A 15,090-nucleotide genomic window follows, 5' to 3' on the forward strand; every position below is an offset into this window, starting at 1 on the left:
GATGTAGTGATGCTTCTACAGAGTAGGAACAAAATGAATTGTTGCTAATATTCCACCTTTTCAAATTGAGGGGATGTTACAATTTGCCATTGTCACTAATAGTGAACATTGCAAGTAGTTTTTGTTCTGCTTTTTATTTGTGAAATGTCTGACTGCTGTCCTCCTCCGTCTGTCAGCTCCAGAGTAACTTGTGGCCAGGGAGCAGTCCTGGGGCCCCAGGGGTGGGCGGGGGCTGCGTTCTGGGCCCCGACAGCATGCCCTCGTCCTGCATGACACCCTACTCCCACCCCCACCCCCACAGCAACCTGCCGGGCTTCATGGGCATCTCCGCCTCACCCGGCCCCCACCACCCGCACCCGCACCCCCACGCGGGCGTCAACAGCCTGTACTCGCTGCACGGCTTCCCCGGGGCGCTGGGGGGCCACTCCTTCGAACCCACGGCCGAGTCCGACTACAAGCCGTCGGGCCTGGTGGCCCTGCGCGTGAAGACCAAGGAGCCCGGCGGCCTGCTGTCCTGGCCCACATGACCCTGGCGCTGGCCCACATGACCCTGGCACTGGCCCACATGACCCTGCCGCTGGCCCAGTGACTGTGGCGCTGGACACCCGCAATTCGGCCGGCCCTCCAGAGCACATGGCCAACCGCTGCTCACCCAGAACGTCTGTCCGGCTGAAGGGATGAGGGAAGATGCTGAGGTCCAAAGCTTGGGTTTCGGCCCTTCATTCTGGCATCTCTGCCTCTGTACAACTCCTCCTCTTCCTCTCAGCTCTCTTCCTCCTGCCACTAAAGTAACTTACCCTGATTTCACTGTTCAGGGATGTTATCATCTGCAGGATGACACAGGATGCTTTTGGAGGGGACAGTCTGCTTGTTTCATGCCTGGTCCATATAGGCCAGGGTTGTTGGCCTCAGCTTTCTTTTGGACAACTTGCATGGGACATTTAGCCTTTTTTGGAAATAATAATAATTGTCATTGAATTTAGATTTTTTCACATTTAAACTTGAAATGTATGAAAATGTAAGTTTCAAAAGTGAAACAGTAATAAAATGATACTGCATAACAAATGAAAAGTTTACATCTGGCCTTTATCTGACAACCAACAACCTGTCATTTTAGGCCATTAAAAATGTACATGTTTGTGGTCCTGTGCTGCGGACCTGTACAAAATGAGACTAAATCCTGAAATCAGATTCCAAAGACAATATATTTTTACCTAAATGAATGAATGAAAATGAATTACAGCAACAGAAATTTTTTTAAATCAAATCAAAGGGGCACATTGGTCACTTAGGGCAAAAGGGGCAGGTTCTTGGGCAACCGGAGCCACCCCCTCTGCACATGCCTGCTTAGAGTGCTCTCAGATTGGAAGTCTGCATTGACATGACAGAAGAATGAGAAACCCCAAAATGAATGGATCTCTCACACGTTACTGGTTACTCACACATTTGAATAGTATCATTTTTCTGTGGAGAGCAAAAAAGAGTAATTTAAGTGGCTTCAATTAAAATTGCATTTGCATTTTAAAAGGATAAGAGTGTGGCAGGTGGCTAAGAATAGACTATTTTATTAATTGCTTTTGTTGCGCTTCAATGCATAGTCTGTTACTGATCAGTATACTGACCTTATTACAGCTAAGCTAATTGTTGGGCCACAACTATGTACAGCAATGCCCTTTCAGTTGAAAACATTTCCATATTTATATCAGAGTCAGGCGTTAAGCTGTGCCATGGCTGAGGAGGACAACCAAACTGAGTTTTTTTTTGGTCCGTTATAGCCTTGGTTACCCTGGAGACCATTGGAACCTATTTGAATATTTCCGTTAGCCAGTGCATTTCCCATATCTGTTGCTGCCCCTCGGCAGGAGGGACAGGGCAGACTCTCACAGACCTCAGAAGAGTCACAGACTAAACTGCTCGCATGATTAGAGCTCAGCAGGCACTGTTCCCTTGACTGTCCTGAGGGAGTTGTGGGCTTTGATGTTAATGCCTCTTCTACACAACTTTGTATGTTGCTAATGGGCATGAGTCAGGCTTGAGTATGACCGTGAATGGTAAACATGGTATGGGAAAAGTGTAATAAACATTGACTGTTCTAAAATAAAAAAACCTATTCAGAACACATTATATGCATTTGTACATATATGCTTATATGTGGAACATTGTAGTTAATTTGTGTATATATTACCACATATCGGCAGCTTTATAAATACTTACGTGCATTGAATCCAAAATGAAGAACTGTATTGGTGGGTCTGGTTGGCATTCAAGTTTGGCCCTGAAAGAATACCCATCGTCCTCCTCTCTCTGTGCAACCTGAGTCCCTTCCCACCCAGCCTCTTCCGTTGGCTGGCCACATCAGGTAAACAGGATGTGCAAAAAAGGGTGAGATTGAATCATGTGCAGTATCGTGTATCATGAATGCGCCACCAGTCTCTGCAGGGAGGCCTCATTTGTTGCGACGATTTTAAGAGGAGAATGATCTCTGTATGATCTCTGCTTTCATATATGTACAGAGAGATCTTCCGTGGCCTACGTGACAGTCTCACTACTCAATGCGTTTTAGCAGATCCAAATTTTCCGGAATGGCCGATTCTACCTCCAACCAAGATCCACGCAGGACCAGGCGTGATTTTGGATCGCGTGTCTTTTTTCAGTAGGGGCAAAATATGGCGCCACATAAGTGCCACTTTCGTTTGATAACATAGTCTCCCTGGAGCCAGGTAAGTATAAAATATGTAAGCAAAAATCAAGGGCTCTAGAAGGTTCACCTTCTGTACAGTGCTTTATGGAATTTAGGTGAACCAAGTCAGTTCCAGGTTATGTGGGAATGAACAATATTGCTAATCACAAAGAAACCAAAAAGTGCTCATACTTAGGCTACTGACTTAATATGTATGTGTATATATATATATATATTTGTGTGTGTGTGTGTGTGTGTATTTATAATGTATGTACCGTATAAAATTGGTCTTGTAATGTCCTACAGTGATTTTCCTCATTCAGATCTTCATTGGTGTGTGATCTTCAATTATAATTATTGATCTGTTGCTGAGTCATTGGTTTGATGAAAACTTACATTTTTACCATTGCAGTTAAATTAAAAAAAAAAAACAATGGTACAGAAGGGATTACATTAATGAGGAAATTTGGAGTGCAGACAAACTGCAGACGTACTTTAAGTAGTATGAAATTATATTTTTTCTGCCATGATTTGTACACACTCTGACTGAGCCTCTGATAGAACAGTGGTGATTTCTTTCTAGAATGTACATTTTCATCAAAATATTAAAAGAATTCTAATATTAACTTGCTAATATATATATATATACCAACTCCAGTATTTTCTAATGTACAGTAGCTGTAAATTGGTTAAACACCATACAAATTCTACTTTAAAATCACTTTTAATAACTCTAGATATAAGTAGGTCAACATTTACTCCCCTTTTTATGTGCTTTTAACTGGTAGTTTGCTGTTTTAGCCATTTCATTTTTTTTAAAGCTGACCCTGCCCAGCAGAATAAGTTGACCTGAAATGAGGAGCATTGAAAGGCAGAAGAGAGGCACTGGGAATAACTGCCTTAGGTAGTTTTATTTTATTTTATATTATTATTTTTAAATACTGCCCCTGGCAACTAACCACATCCTGACGTGGTGCCAACATGCCTTTGTCACGGGTGCAGTTGGGCTCAGGAGCAGGCAGCCATTGGTTGCCAAGGGAGGAGCCTTCCGATTGGCTTGGGTTCAAGGGGCCTTCAGCCAGCACCTCATGCATCAGTGCCGAACGGCAGATCCGTTAATGAAAAAATAACTGAGCGACCGTAAGTCTGCACTCAATTAATACTGATGCCACGGGCCTGGAGGCCTGCTTCTCTGCCAAAGACCAGCTTCTCCTCTGCATGGTTATTTATCTATGCCGTATAATAGCAAAAATGAAAGTTCCTCGGCTGTGGATGTCTTTATGACATTGTTGTGGGGTTGTAGAAAATGCTGTCGCACCACAGTCCAGTGTCATTCAGTAACCTAGACTCTCCGTTGGCAGCCAATGGCAGTCTGCTCCTGGGCTCAACTTTAGGCCCTAGAGTATCTTCTGTCTAGAGGACGTCCTTGCTGTGCCTCCGGCAAGAATGTAAATTTAGAGCGGCCCTGTTCACCACATGGAATTCGGGCAATAGGCAATTTTCATTTAGAGCCAAAGAGTACCAGAAAACAGTGAGGGGAAAGGCAGTGTTTCTTGCTCCTTGGAGCCTGTTTGACTTGTGATAGTTTTAAATATTGTGACCAGTAGGCATACTTTGGTTCACTTTATGGCCAGGGACTTTTCAGCTGCAGATCAGAGGGTGTCCCACACAGTCCTGTAATACGGAGAGGTCACGGTTAACCTCCACACTCTTTGCAGATAAACTCACTGCCCTGTTTACTACCACGTTCAGAGATAACCCTAGAGAGCAAAACACTCACTCAGTGGAGTTCATGTTTTTCACAGGACACAGACATTATGCTTTTATGTTCTAAAGTGTGTGGAGAATGAAGTTGCATTCAAACGCTCCTAGTCTGGTATGGCTACTCTTACAGGGAATTATAAAAGCCACTGAGTGCCAGCCTTCTCTTGGGTTCTTACACACCTCAGAACAGTTAGTCTGACGTGTCCACTTAAACAGTAGTGACCGATTTCAGTTGACAGTCTCCCATTTGTTTGCATCACGTAGCCCCATCTGGTGCAAATAACTGGATGTCGGTTCTAGGGAAGCGTCTCCTTCAGGCCGATTGGCATGATGTTTTTTTTTTTTTTTCTTCAAAATATACCAGAAGTGCTGGTTGGACCTTTCAACACTACTTTCTCTGAAATGTCTAAGCGAATATAACAGTCCAGGCACAGAACAACCCTCCCCCCCCCCACCCCCACCCCCACCCCCCTGCAAATACATCCTCCACCGTGCACATTAACTACCAGTCTCTCAGATTGTGCGGTATGTTTGCATGAGCAGACACCATGTGGTTTCAATATAAAATGGGGGCTGGCTTGTCAGAAACGCTTTCCACACCCCCGCCCTTCAGCTCGGGCAAGGCCGGTGGGGACGGCAGCGCTAGGCTTAGCCGAAAAGAATCCCCTGATTAAATCCCAGATTAAGAGGATAAGATATACCATGAAAAACCTTAGAGTGATGATAACAGCTTGGAGGCAGGAGACTCACTTGGCGCTGGCTGATGTAATACATGGAAAGAATACTGTTCAAGCACTTTTCTTATTTTTAAATCTTGACATTCAGAATTATGTCTCGGGATACTGCTACACAGTATGCCATTGGGTTACACCTCCCAATGCATTTGAAGTCTCAGCTGTGTGTTTTTAGTGCCCTGGGGCAGATGGACAGTGACCTTCCAGAGGTTATTTCATACTGCAGGCAGTTAGAGCCGTGCGGAGCAGGGCAAACAGAGTGCCCACACCTCTGGTCGAGCACGCGCTAAGCCAGCAGTATTTTTCCTGCCACACGTTTTAAGTCTCCTAAGTGGTCATAAAATATAATGTATGACATTGGCGTTTATGGCGGGGGGAAACTTTGAGTCCAGGGCATCGGTCATCTTGTACCTATTACCCCAGTAAATCAGGTTGCCTTGTACTCCGATGGAAGCCCGCAGTGCTGTTTGCCATTTAGAGAAACAAGGCCGTCCATTCATCAGACGCCTGTCAGAGTGTGGCAGCCAGCATGTGGCTGAGGTGAGCAAGAATTCAACATCTCCTCCCCTTCTCCCCAGACCCCCTTTTATTGTGGTCGCTGTTTGCTGTCCCGATTTCAATTCTCCTCATTAAACCGAACATAGACGTAGACGTAAAATCCATTAGGAGCGGAGCAGTTGGCAGATGATTATGGTTTTAACTCGATGCCAGAGAGACGGCGTTAGGGTTGCGCGTGGCAAAAATGTGCAACCTGTCAGAAAAAAAAAGCAGAACTGGATAGCTTCTTAGGCCTTGCCTGACTACAAAGTGGTAAAAAGCAAAAATAAAAACTATTTTGTACTTTGTATTTTTGTACTATATAGCTGGTATTTAGAAGACCCTTGCAGCAGTCATTATGGAATAATATGAATCTATAACATCTCAGGCAGCTTGTGAAGTCGAGTTATTAATTGCTAAATATAAGTATGAAAGTTCAGTTAATTGCTGTTAGTTGTTCAATCACATAGGTAGCCTGAAAGCCTTTGTGTGTTTGTGCAATTAATAACTGAATTAGTGAAAGTTTTCCCTACATGTTAAGCCTCTGTAATGCACTCAGTATGGTTAGAGATTGCTTGTTTAGGGCAACAGTTTTTATTTTTAAAAATTTGAAACCCATTTCAGGCAAAATCAATTGTAGGCTGTAATAAATTGCACAGGTTTATGCAAAACCTACTATGCAAAAACAACTATGTAGGACTTCATTATGGGAAAATGATGGAAAAGACAGAAGGAAGACGTAAACAAACGCACATTTAGAATAAGTGTCCCAGATCTCTCCTACACTACACTCTCAGAAATAAAGGTACAGTGGAGGTACATTTTTGTTGTTTAGGAAACAAATTTGACAATGTATTCTGAAAGTACAATAATGTTCTGTTTGGGTACTAATCAGTACCTTTTACTGTTTTGTCTTCTTTTTCAGAGCACACTTCCAAATGTACCTTGGGCACTTGGCAGAAGATGTTTCTCTTTAGACTTTAAAACAAATGTTTTTGGGGAATGTGAAATATTGACTGGTTGCCACCTATTTCTAACTTTAACCATAAAATGCAACCAAAAATAAAAAAATATTCAGTCTTTAGCTGCCCAGTAGTTTTCACTGTTGGTTTAAGAGATAGCTATAAATGATTTTACAAACACTAATTTACTGTTTATGTAATACTTTTTCAAATACTATTAATAAACTTTTTTGATATACAGTATTGGCATACAGCATTTTCAAATATCTAGTATTTTATTTCAGGGCATATTTGATAATGCATTGAAATTCCTTTCAGATTTTTGGAATATACACAAGCACAGCCTCAGTATACATTTATGTTAATGCAAAACACAATGCAACCTTTCCCCCATATATTTGCAGTCATACTGTATATATTTGCCAAGTGATCGTAATGTATTGAGTCCCAGCAAAAACAACCCATTTGAAAAGCATTTGATGAACATATTTTAAATGTCCAATTTTATGTATTTATATTTTACTGGCAAATGTGCATGAGAATGTAGTTGAGCACTTCAATTCTATTTTATTTTATTTATTTGGTATACATATTGCATTTGAAAATACTGTAAAGACATCTAAATAAAGTAACTATAAATGCTCATATAATATGCATCTGATCCAGGGTTGTATAGAACTCTGCTAACTTCTTGACGTACACCCATTAACATATTTTCATTGGGATAAGCTACTAAATAATTATTAAAATTCATGAGGAATTTTTCATTAAGGACTTTGTCTTCGAATATAAAATAGCCTGTATTTTGTGACGGTTCAAATCACTCTGCACAAACCAGAGCGCCTTGGTTAAAGAATTAAGAGTCTAGTGGTAACAGGAATCGGTGACTAGGCTATAGCATACTTGAGGTGTTGCACATACGCCATCTTCTTGCAAGCTGGTGTAAGTACAACTTTAGGACACATTTTGCTCAATATTCAAAACCTTGAACATAAAGTATGTACATCCTTTGACAGAGGGTGTGTCAAATACCGCAGGTCCCCATGTTCATTTTGTGAACAGCGGTTGCTTTGTCAATAGCCATTTCACACTTAGCTGAGAGCCTTGACAGATAGCCTATGTCAACATTTGGTTTGGGCAACACAGGAGTTGAATCCTAGAAATAATTGAAAAGCAGAGTAGCTTATTGTCGTATGGACAACACCCAAGTTCAATTATGACACAATTTGTTCAGTTTTTTAAGGAAGTGAACACGGTGGTACAGTATGCATTAAGGCTATAGGTTGGCATGAGCAAGAGAAGCTGCACAGCTATCTCTATCATATGGCATTTTATATGCCAAATTCATATTTTTTACAGTCTCAGAAAATAATCTAGTGAAAATAATTTATCTCCGAAATGTGTTGTAAAAAGTCGCAAGCAATTTCAAGTTCACTTTCATTTCACTCTCACTTACAACCTATAACCTTCTTTCGTATAGAAATCATCAGGAAGTTCAAATCAATCCGATATAGGGGGTTCTGAAATTAACGAGTGACTTTCAGTTTTACGTCATGCACTCAGACCACAATACAGTCACTACGCCTGGAAAACTAAATATCTGAAAATCAAAACAGCACAAGAAATTGTGAACAGCTACGCAGCCATTTTCAAGAGAACAAGAGAAAAATGTCCCGTATTGAGTGGCATTAGTCTAAACCAATGAAATGTTCTCTACTCTTTTGGTTTTCCAGTCGCGATGATGGGCGGGGTTACTTATGTGTAGCTTCAAGATGGCGGATGCGGTGTTTTGAGGAAAGGACACTGACTGTTAAAAAAATTTCCAATCGTTTAGAAAATAGAATATTGAATATTTACAGTGAATGTTAGTGCGTTTAGGTATTTTTTGTTTTTGCCGGGGTAAAAGTAGTTGCAAGTAGAAATTGCAAACATGAAAGGCAAGGAACGGTCGCCTGTGAAAAAACGCTCACGGGCCGTGGATGACATTCGAGACAGGGGAGGAAGCCACCCGACCAGCAAGAAAATGGGGGCTCTTTCGGTGTCTGGTGGCAGCAACAACGGGAACAGCTCGACCAAAAGCGACGGTGGCTCGGCTAGGAGGAGTTTATTGGCAGAAAAACGTGAAAGTCGGGACTTCGATGGTCATGTTTCCAGTCGTACTGGGAGTAACCACGGCTACAGCAACGTTGCTGCCAGCTCGAGCAGCAAGAACCACACGAACCTTACACTCGAACTGGCCACTACAAGGACCAATGCGCGCGTGGAACAGCGGCCTTCGCTCCCGAGTACCGAAAGTGAGTACAAGACTCTTAAAATTAGTGAATTGGGCTCACAGTTGAGCGACGAGGAAATAGAAGATGGACTTTTTCACGAATTCAAAAAATTCGGAGACGTGAGTGTTAAAATAAGCCGGATTGGCGATGAGAGGGTGGCGTTTGTGAACTTTAGGCGACCGGAAGATGCCAGGGCTGCAAAACACGCCCGGGGGAGATTGGTGCTTTATGACCGACCTTTAAAAATTGAAGCCGTATACATGAATAGACGGAGGAGTCGTTCTCCCATTGAAAAGGACACTTATGCAACAGTGGCAGGGCACAGACATTTGCATACCCAACGACCTTTGTCGCCGACTGGCCTGGGATACAGAGACTACAGGCTGCAGCAGTTAGCCTTGGGTCGCCTTCCCCCACCCCCACCGCCACCCTTACCCAGAGACCTGGAGAGGGAAAGGGAGTATGCTTTTTATGAAGCGAGGGCACGCCCTGCTTACATTGCAGAGCGTGCTGCTTTCCGTGAAGAGGACCTCATCTCCCCGGAAGATGATCAGAGAGCCAACAGGACACTGTTCCTGGGCAATCTGGATATCACAGTCACTGAGAATGACCTGCGGAGGGCATTTGACAGATTTGGCGTGATCACGGAGGTGGACATCAAGCGACCCAGCCGGGGGCAGACCAGCACTTACGGATTTCTTAAGTTCGAGAACCTGGACATGGCGCACAGGGCCAAGATCAGCATGTCCGGCAAAGTGGTCTGCCGCAACCCTATCAAGATTGGCTACGGCAAAGCCACGCCCACCACCCGCCTGTGGGTGGGGGGTCTGGGCCCCTGGGTCCCCCTCGCCGCACTGGCCAGAGAGTTTGACCGGTTTGGCACCATCAGGACTATTGATTACAGGAAAGGGGACACCTGGGCCTACATCCAGTATGAAAGCCTGGATGCCGCTCAGGCGGCGTGCACCCACATGCGGGGCTTCCCCCTGGGGGGCCCCGAGCGCCGGCTCAGGGTGGACTTCGCCGACACGGAGCACCGCTACCAGCAGCAGTACCTGCAGCCTCTGCCGCTGCCCCACTACGACCTCGTCGCGGAATCCTTCGTCCACCGCGCCGCCCCTGACGTGCTGAGGGTCAGAGAGAGGACTCCGCCCCCTCTGCACTTCCGGGAGCGGGAGCTGTACCCCACCGCCGAGTGGGCGGCGCCGGCGGTCCGGGAGCGGGTGCGGGCCGTGGCGGCGGCGGCGGCGGCCTTCGAGCCGCTGGAGCACCTGGAGCGCGAGCGGCGGCCGCGGGAGGCCTGGTCCCTGGAGAGGGAGCGCGAGCTGCAGAACCGCGACCAGACCCGCAAGCGGCGGCTGCTGGAGGACAGCCGGCACCTGGAGCGCTCGCCCGACAGCAGCGAGCGCGGCCGCCGCCGCCACTGCCCCTCCCTGGAGCGCAGCCCCGGGGGCAGCAGCAGAGACGGGGGTCGCTACAGCGACTCGGAGCGACCCCTGCGCCCCGAGAGGCCCTCCCCGGCCCGGGAGCGCCACTCCAGCTTGGACCGGGCGCCCGCCGAGAAGAGGATGAAGGCCCTCGGCATGGCGGAGGCAGCGGCGGCGGCGGCCGGGCTCGGCGGGGCGGCCAACGCGGAGCGGGAGCGCAAGCGCAAGGTCAGCGAGACGTGCAAGAGCCCCGCCAAGAAGGAGGAGCGCTTCGACCCCGGCTCCTCCAAGGCGGCGCAGCTGGCCAAGCAGGACGGCGCGGGGCAGAAGCTCAGCCTGGCCTGGCAGGGCATGCTGCTCCTGAAGAACAGCAACTTCCCCTCCAACATGCACCTCCTGGAGGGCGACCTGGGCGTGGCGACCGGCCTGCTGATCGACGGCTCCACGGGCGGCAAGGTGGCCCAGCTGAAGATCACCCAGCGCCTGCGCCTGGACCAGCCCAAGCTCGACGAGGTGACGCGGCGCATCAAGGTGGCGGGCCCCAGCGGCTACTCCGTCCTGCTGGCCGTGCCGGGCAGCTCCGAGGGGGGATCGTCGGCGTCGGACCAGGCGGCCTCCACCCAGCGGCCGCTGAGGAACCTGGTCTCCTACCTAAAGCAGAAGCAGGCGGCGGGAGTCATCAGCCTGCCCGTGGGCGGCAGCCGCGACAAAGACAACGCTGGAGTCCTCCACGCCTTCCCCCCCTGTGATTTCTCCCAACAGTTCTTGGATTCCTCCGCAAAGGCCCTCGCCAAAACAGAAGAGGACTACCTGGTCATGATCATCGTCCGAGGAGCGTCGTAAAATGTAAAGGAAAAAAAAAAAAAAAAGGAAAAAAAAAAAAAACATCAACAAGACAAAAAAATGTATTATAATTTATCAGCAACATTGCATGTGTTCTTTTTTGCATTCTGGGATATAGCAATCGTAAATGTCCAGGTTTTTTTTTCCCCCAAAATGGAGTTCCAAACAGAAAGGAATGTAGTGTAGCTATTTTGGCATTCTCTTGTAAAATGGTTCAGATTTGTCAAAACGTCTGTGTGATTTGGTTGTACACTCACATTATGGTCAGATTTTCTGGTTTAAGGAAGGCATTACTAAACTATGTAATTTTAATCCATACGTGATTAAATTACTCTTCTAGACAAGCTAACTGTCAATTTAGAATTTGGGTCTTGGAAAGTCTGCCTTCTCATCCATGAATTCAGATTCACCAGTAATGCACATTTTTTAAATGGAATATTAAGTTTGCAACAGTTATGTGTTAAAATCTTTTTTTAAGTCTATCTTGAGTCGCGACTGGTCTGAGATTCATTATCCCATAATGCATAAGGTTTTCTGTTATGTGGATGTGATTCTATTTTTGGAAACACAACCAAGTCTACTGTGATGTGTGTGTTTATGCAACTGACAGTTGGTATTATACTGCCTCCGCTCCGCTTAATCAGCATATAGACCTAATTTTCTTTCCCAGTTGATCAAAGCGTAACAGAAAAGTTCAGCTGTAACTTGCAGTCAACAGGATTTAATCACATTTTCCATCCTTTTGCTGGATGAAGCATAGCCTAAGCTATTTGTACAGACACAAGGCTACGCTAAACATTACTGTAGAATTAGAGTAGTTTTTAATCACCTTAAAAACAAAAAGTACTTTTCGCCCCTCTGAAAAAAAACAACCGTTACTTTTTAACTCTGGAGGCCGAAGTCCTGATTAAAACCCGTAGCGTGTGACAAGACTTTAATTGAGAATATATTTGATTTAGGCTAGGTGCTAAATCAAGTGGACAAATTTAATTTGGATTTGAAAATGTACGTAAATATAAAGAGATTATTTTTAATTGTAGGTTATTTCAAATTATTTTGTTATTGGTTTTTGTTTTTTTTTGTGAAACATTTAATCAGAAACGAAAGTGAAAACTGGCTCCATCACCTCTGCTTTATCAGAACTGGATCAAAGTGCTTGTGTGTTGTGTTACTGCAGTTTTGTTCACTAAGGATAATGTCAGCCATTGTCACCAGTTGTCAGGAAGCATACAGAAAATATGGTATGCATAGAGGCTGGGAAGTCTATCGGGGCATACAATACTTTGTATCCCATGATGGACAGTCTAAACAGGAGTACCTCTGCAGTTCAGAGGATTTTTAATCAAACGTTAAATGCTCTTAATAGTACCTGCTTGATTTAATAGTACCTGCTTGATTTAGTTTTCACAGCAATGGCTCTATTAACAGGTTTCTTACACTTTCAGTAACCCGCTTTATGGTTCAGAATCCAACAAGCATGTTTTTTCTCCCTTCTCAGTTCTGTCAGTTATTTATTTTTGGGCTTGGCACCAGTAAATGCCCGAGATCAATGTTGAAGGTCAGTAAGGTTGCATCTGCAATAACAGAAGTGCTTGAACATGTCAAAACAGAAAGCTCACTAAACAAAATCTTAGATTGTTTGTGACGTTTTGTAGTGGCCCTGTGCTGAATGATAATGAAGGTACTTAGGCTATATGAAATGCCCAAGAATTAAATAATTCTGTGCTTCAAGTTTTTTTTTTTTTAACTGAAAGAGTGAGAAATGTTGGTTGGCGTTTGCTCACGGTTTAGTCAAATTCTCAACCACATCGACTGGGGTAAAGTCTTCAGTTGGCTCACCACTTAAAAAATGCAAGAAGGAATAAGTACAAATAATATTCGGACAGGAATATGGCCCTTTATTTTGACAGATGGTCTGTTATAGTCCCATACCCATTTGAGCCTGTGAGACCATCATGGTCTTTAATGGAGCTTGTGTAATATTAGACGAACTGAGATCTGGTTGTAATTCATAACCGCTATTGGTACATAGTCTATTAATAGCCATTGAGTACAGGGATATCTCTAGCAGGAAGCCCTTTTAAATATTGGGTTACAGATATCAGTATTGTTCTGTAATGGTTGAATTGCCTGCCAGAAATACTATCCTTCAAGAAGTGCGCAATCCCTGTTTGGTCAAATGTTCATTTTTTAAGTCCCAATTTCCAGATTGCTTGTAACCCCACAAAATGCCCCAATGGGGTATATGAGAGTTTGGTGAAATATTTGCATTTGAGTCCTTTTTTGAGTAAATTCTCTCGTTATGGTTATTGACATTTCTCAACAAAACCAGATGTGCATTTTGATTACTCTTGTGAAACTGTTGCCGGTGGCAGCACATTAATGTTATCTAATATTAAAGGGCCTTATTTTGAAGTTCACTCAAAAGAAACTGTTGGTTTTTAACTTCACTATGCACCTATACCTTTGTTGTTTTTTTTTTTAGATAACATGTTTATTTCTTCAGAACAGATGCTTCTGGAACGAGTTTGTACTGTATGTTTTATTTTCATTGTGTTTTAAGCCTGCCACGTAACATTTGACCCGGACAATTGAGATATGGGCTTCGTGTTTGGTGCATGTTAATTGATAATGTGTTTCAAATCAATTTTAGATTTTATGCCAGGTTGCATTTTTTTGATGGATAATGTTTGGAATGCCCTAGATAATGTAAAATAGCATACTTAGCAACTTGTTGGTGCCATTGCCCCCTTTTCAATTTTAGGTTAATTTTGAAAAGACTTCTAATCATACATGGATATTGTAATTTAAAAAAAAAAAAGAAAAAAGGACTGTTGTCAGATTTCTATGTTAGGTGCAATCAAATGTTGTTTAAAACATCTGTATTCTTTCTCTGACATGTTCTTCAGCTCCAAGCAAGCCACACAGGACTGGATAACAAATTCAACCTGACAGATGGACTTTCTGTGCCTGGGAACAACCAAAAAAAAAGCTTGTGTAAAGTCATACGGGAGCCTTTCTGATGAGGCAATGGAGAAAGCTTTCCGTATAGTATTTGTGCATTTTCACTAAGAGAGCAGCTTAGAAGTTGTGTAACTGCATTTGTGATGCCAGTTTCCCGTGTTTTAAGTGGAAAAAAATGACCTTTTGCTTTGTGCTGTGTACACCTGATTTCTGGGGAAAAAAAATATTTGAGGAAACACGTCTGTGCACCTATGCAGCTAAGAAGTAGCTGTTCACACAAAAAAAGTGCACACGCACTTAATTGATTTTGTTTCAGTATCAATAAATTGTCTTTCTCTTGAGGAAAAAAAAAACACACATGTTTCTGCCTTGGAAGTGAGTTGAAGACACCCATTCTGACCTTTGTTGTGTTGCGAAAGGAATTGTTGCCGCACTTTAAGAGGCCGCCTGTCTGCGAGTGAGAAAGAAAAGCACGCCTTTTCAGTCCAGGAAGGAGAGGAAATAGAGTGAGAGCAAGGCAAAGCCATCTTTCAGTGTTGTTCATCAGTGTTGTTCATCCCTCTCCTCCCCCTTTTCGAAGAGTTCCTGATGGTCTCACGGTAAATGCCTGCTTGCCTTCGCCTGCCTGATTTGCACCCCCCACCTGCGGAGCGGGGGTAGGGGCGGGGTCACGTGTATTGGCTCCGCCCCCCTGGCCCTAGAGCCCGGGGGTCCTGCTCTGCGGTGTGAACACAGCGGGGGAAACGCTCCAGTGTAACCGGAGAACGGGGCCGGAGAGTCGGGTGCCCCCCGCAGCCAGTGGCCTTCCCTGGGTGGTTGTTGTTGTTGGTCCCGGTCGACTTGTCCTCGAGGTTGTGGCGGGGGTGGTTTCCTCCCAAAGTACCTAAATGTTTGGCCCCTGTGGTG

The 15,090-nt window shown here is 44.6% G+C and overlaps 2 protein-coding genes across 2 annotated transcripts in view; both read left to right on the forward strand.

Moving 5' to 3' along the window:
- The window catches only part of LOC118210972 (homeobox protein aristaless-like 3), a 48,312-nt gene extending 47,345 nt beyond the window's left edge, over positions 1-967 (forward strand). The window contains exon 4 of the mRNA XM_035387527.1: positions 177-967. Within this exon, the coding sequence (XP_035243418.1) occupies positions 177-527 (351 nt within the window). The 3' untranslated portion in view covers positions 528-967. The remainder of the gene's footprint in view (positions 1-176) is intronic.
- A 7,460-nt stretch (positions 968-8,427) lies between these two features.
- Positions 8,428-14,536, forward strand: LOC118211149 (RNA-binding protein 15-like). The gene has a single exon (XM_035388062.1). It carries the CDS (start codon positions 8,608-8,610, stop codon positions 11,218-11,220), a length of 2,613 nt encoding a protein of 870 aa, XP_035243953.1. The 5' UTR covers positions 8,428-8,607; the 3' UTR covers positions 11,221-14,536.
- Positions 14,537-15,090: the final 554 nt, after the last annotated feature.

Source organism: Anguilla anguilla, chromosome 13 (genome assembly GCF_013347855.1).
Source record: "Anguilla anguilla isolate fAngAng1 chromosome 13, fAngAng1.pri, whole genome shotgun sequence".
In the NCBI taxonomy this organism is placed as follows: Eukaryota; Metazoa; Chordata; class Actinopteri; order Anguilliformes; family Anguillidae; genus Anguilla; species Anguilla anguilla.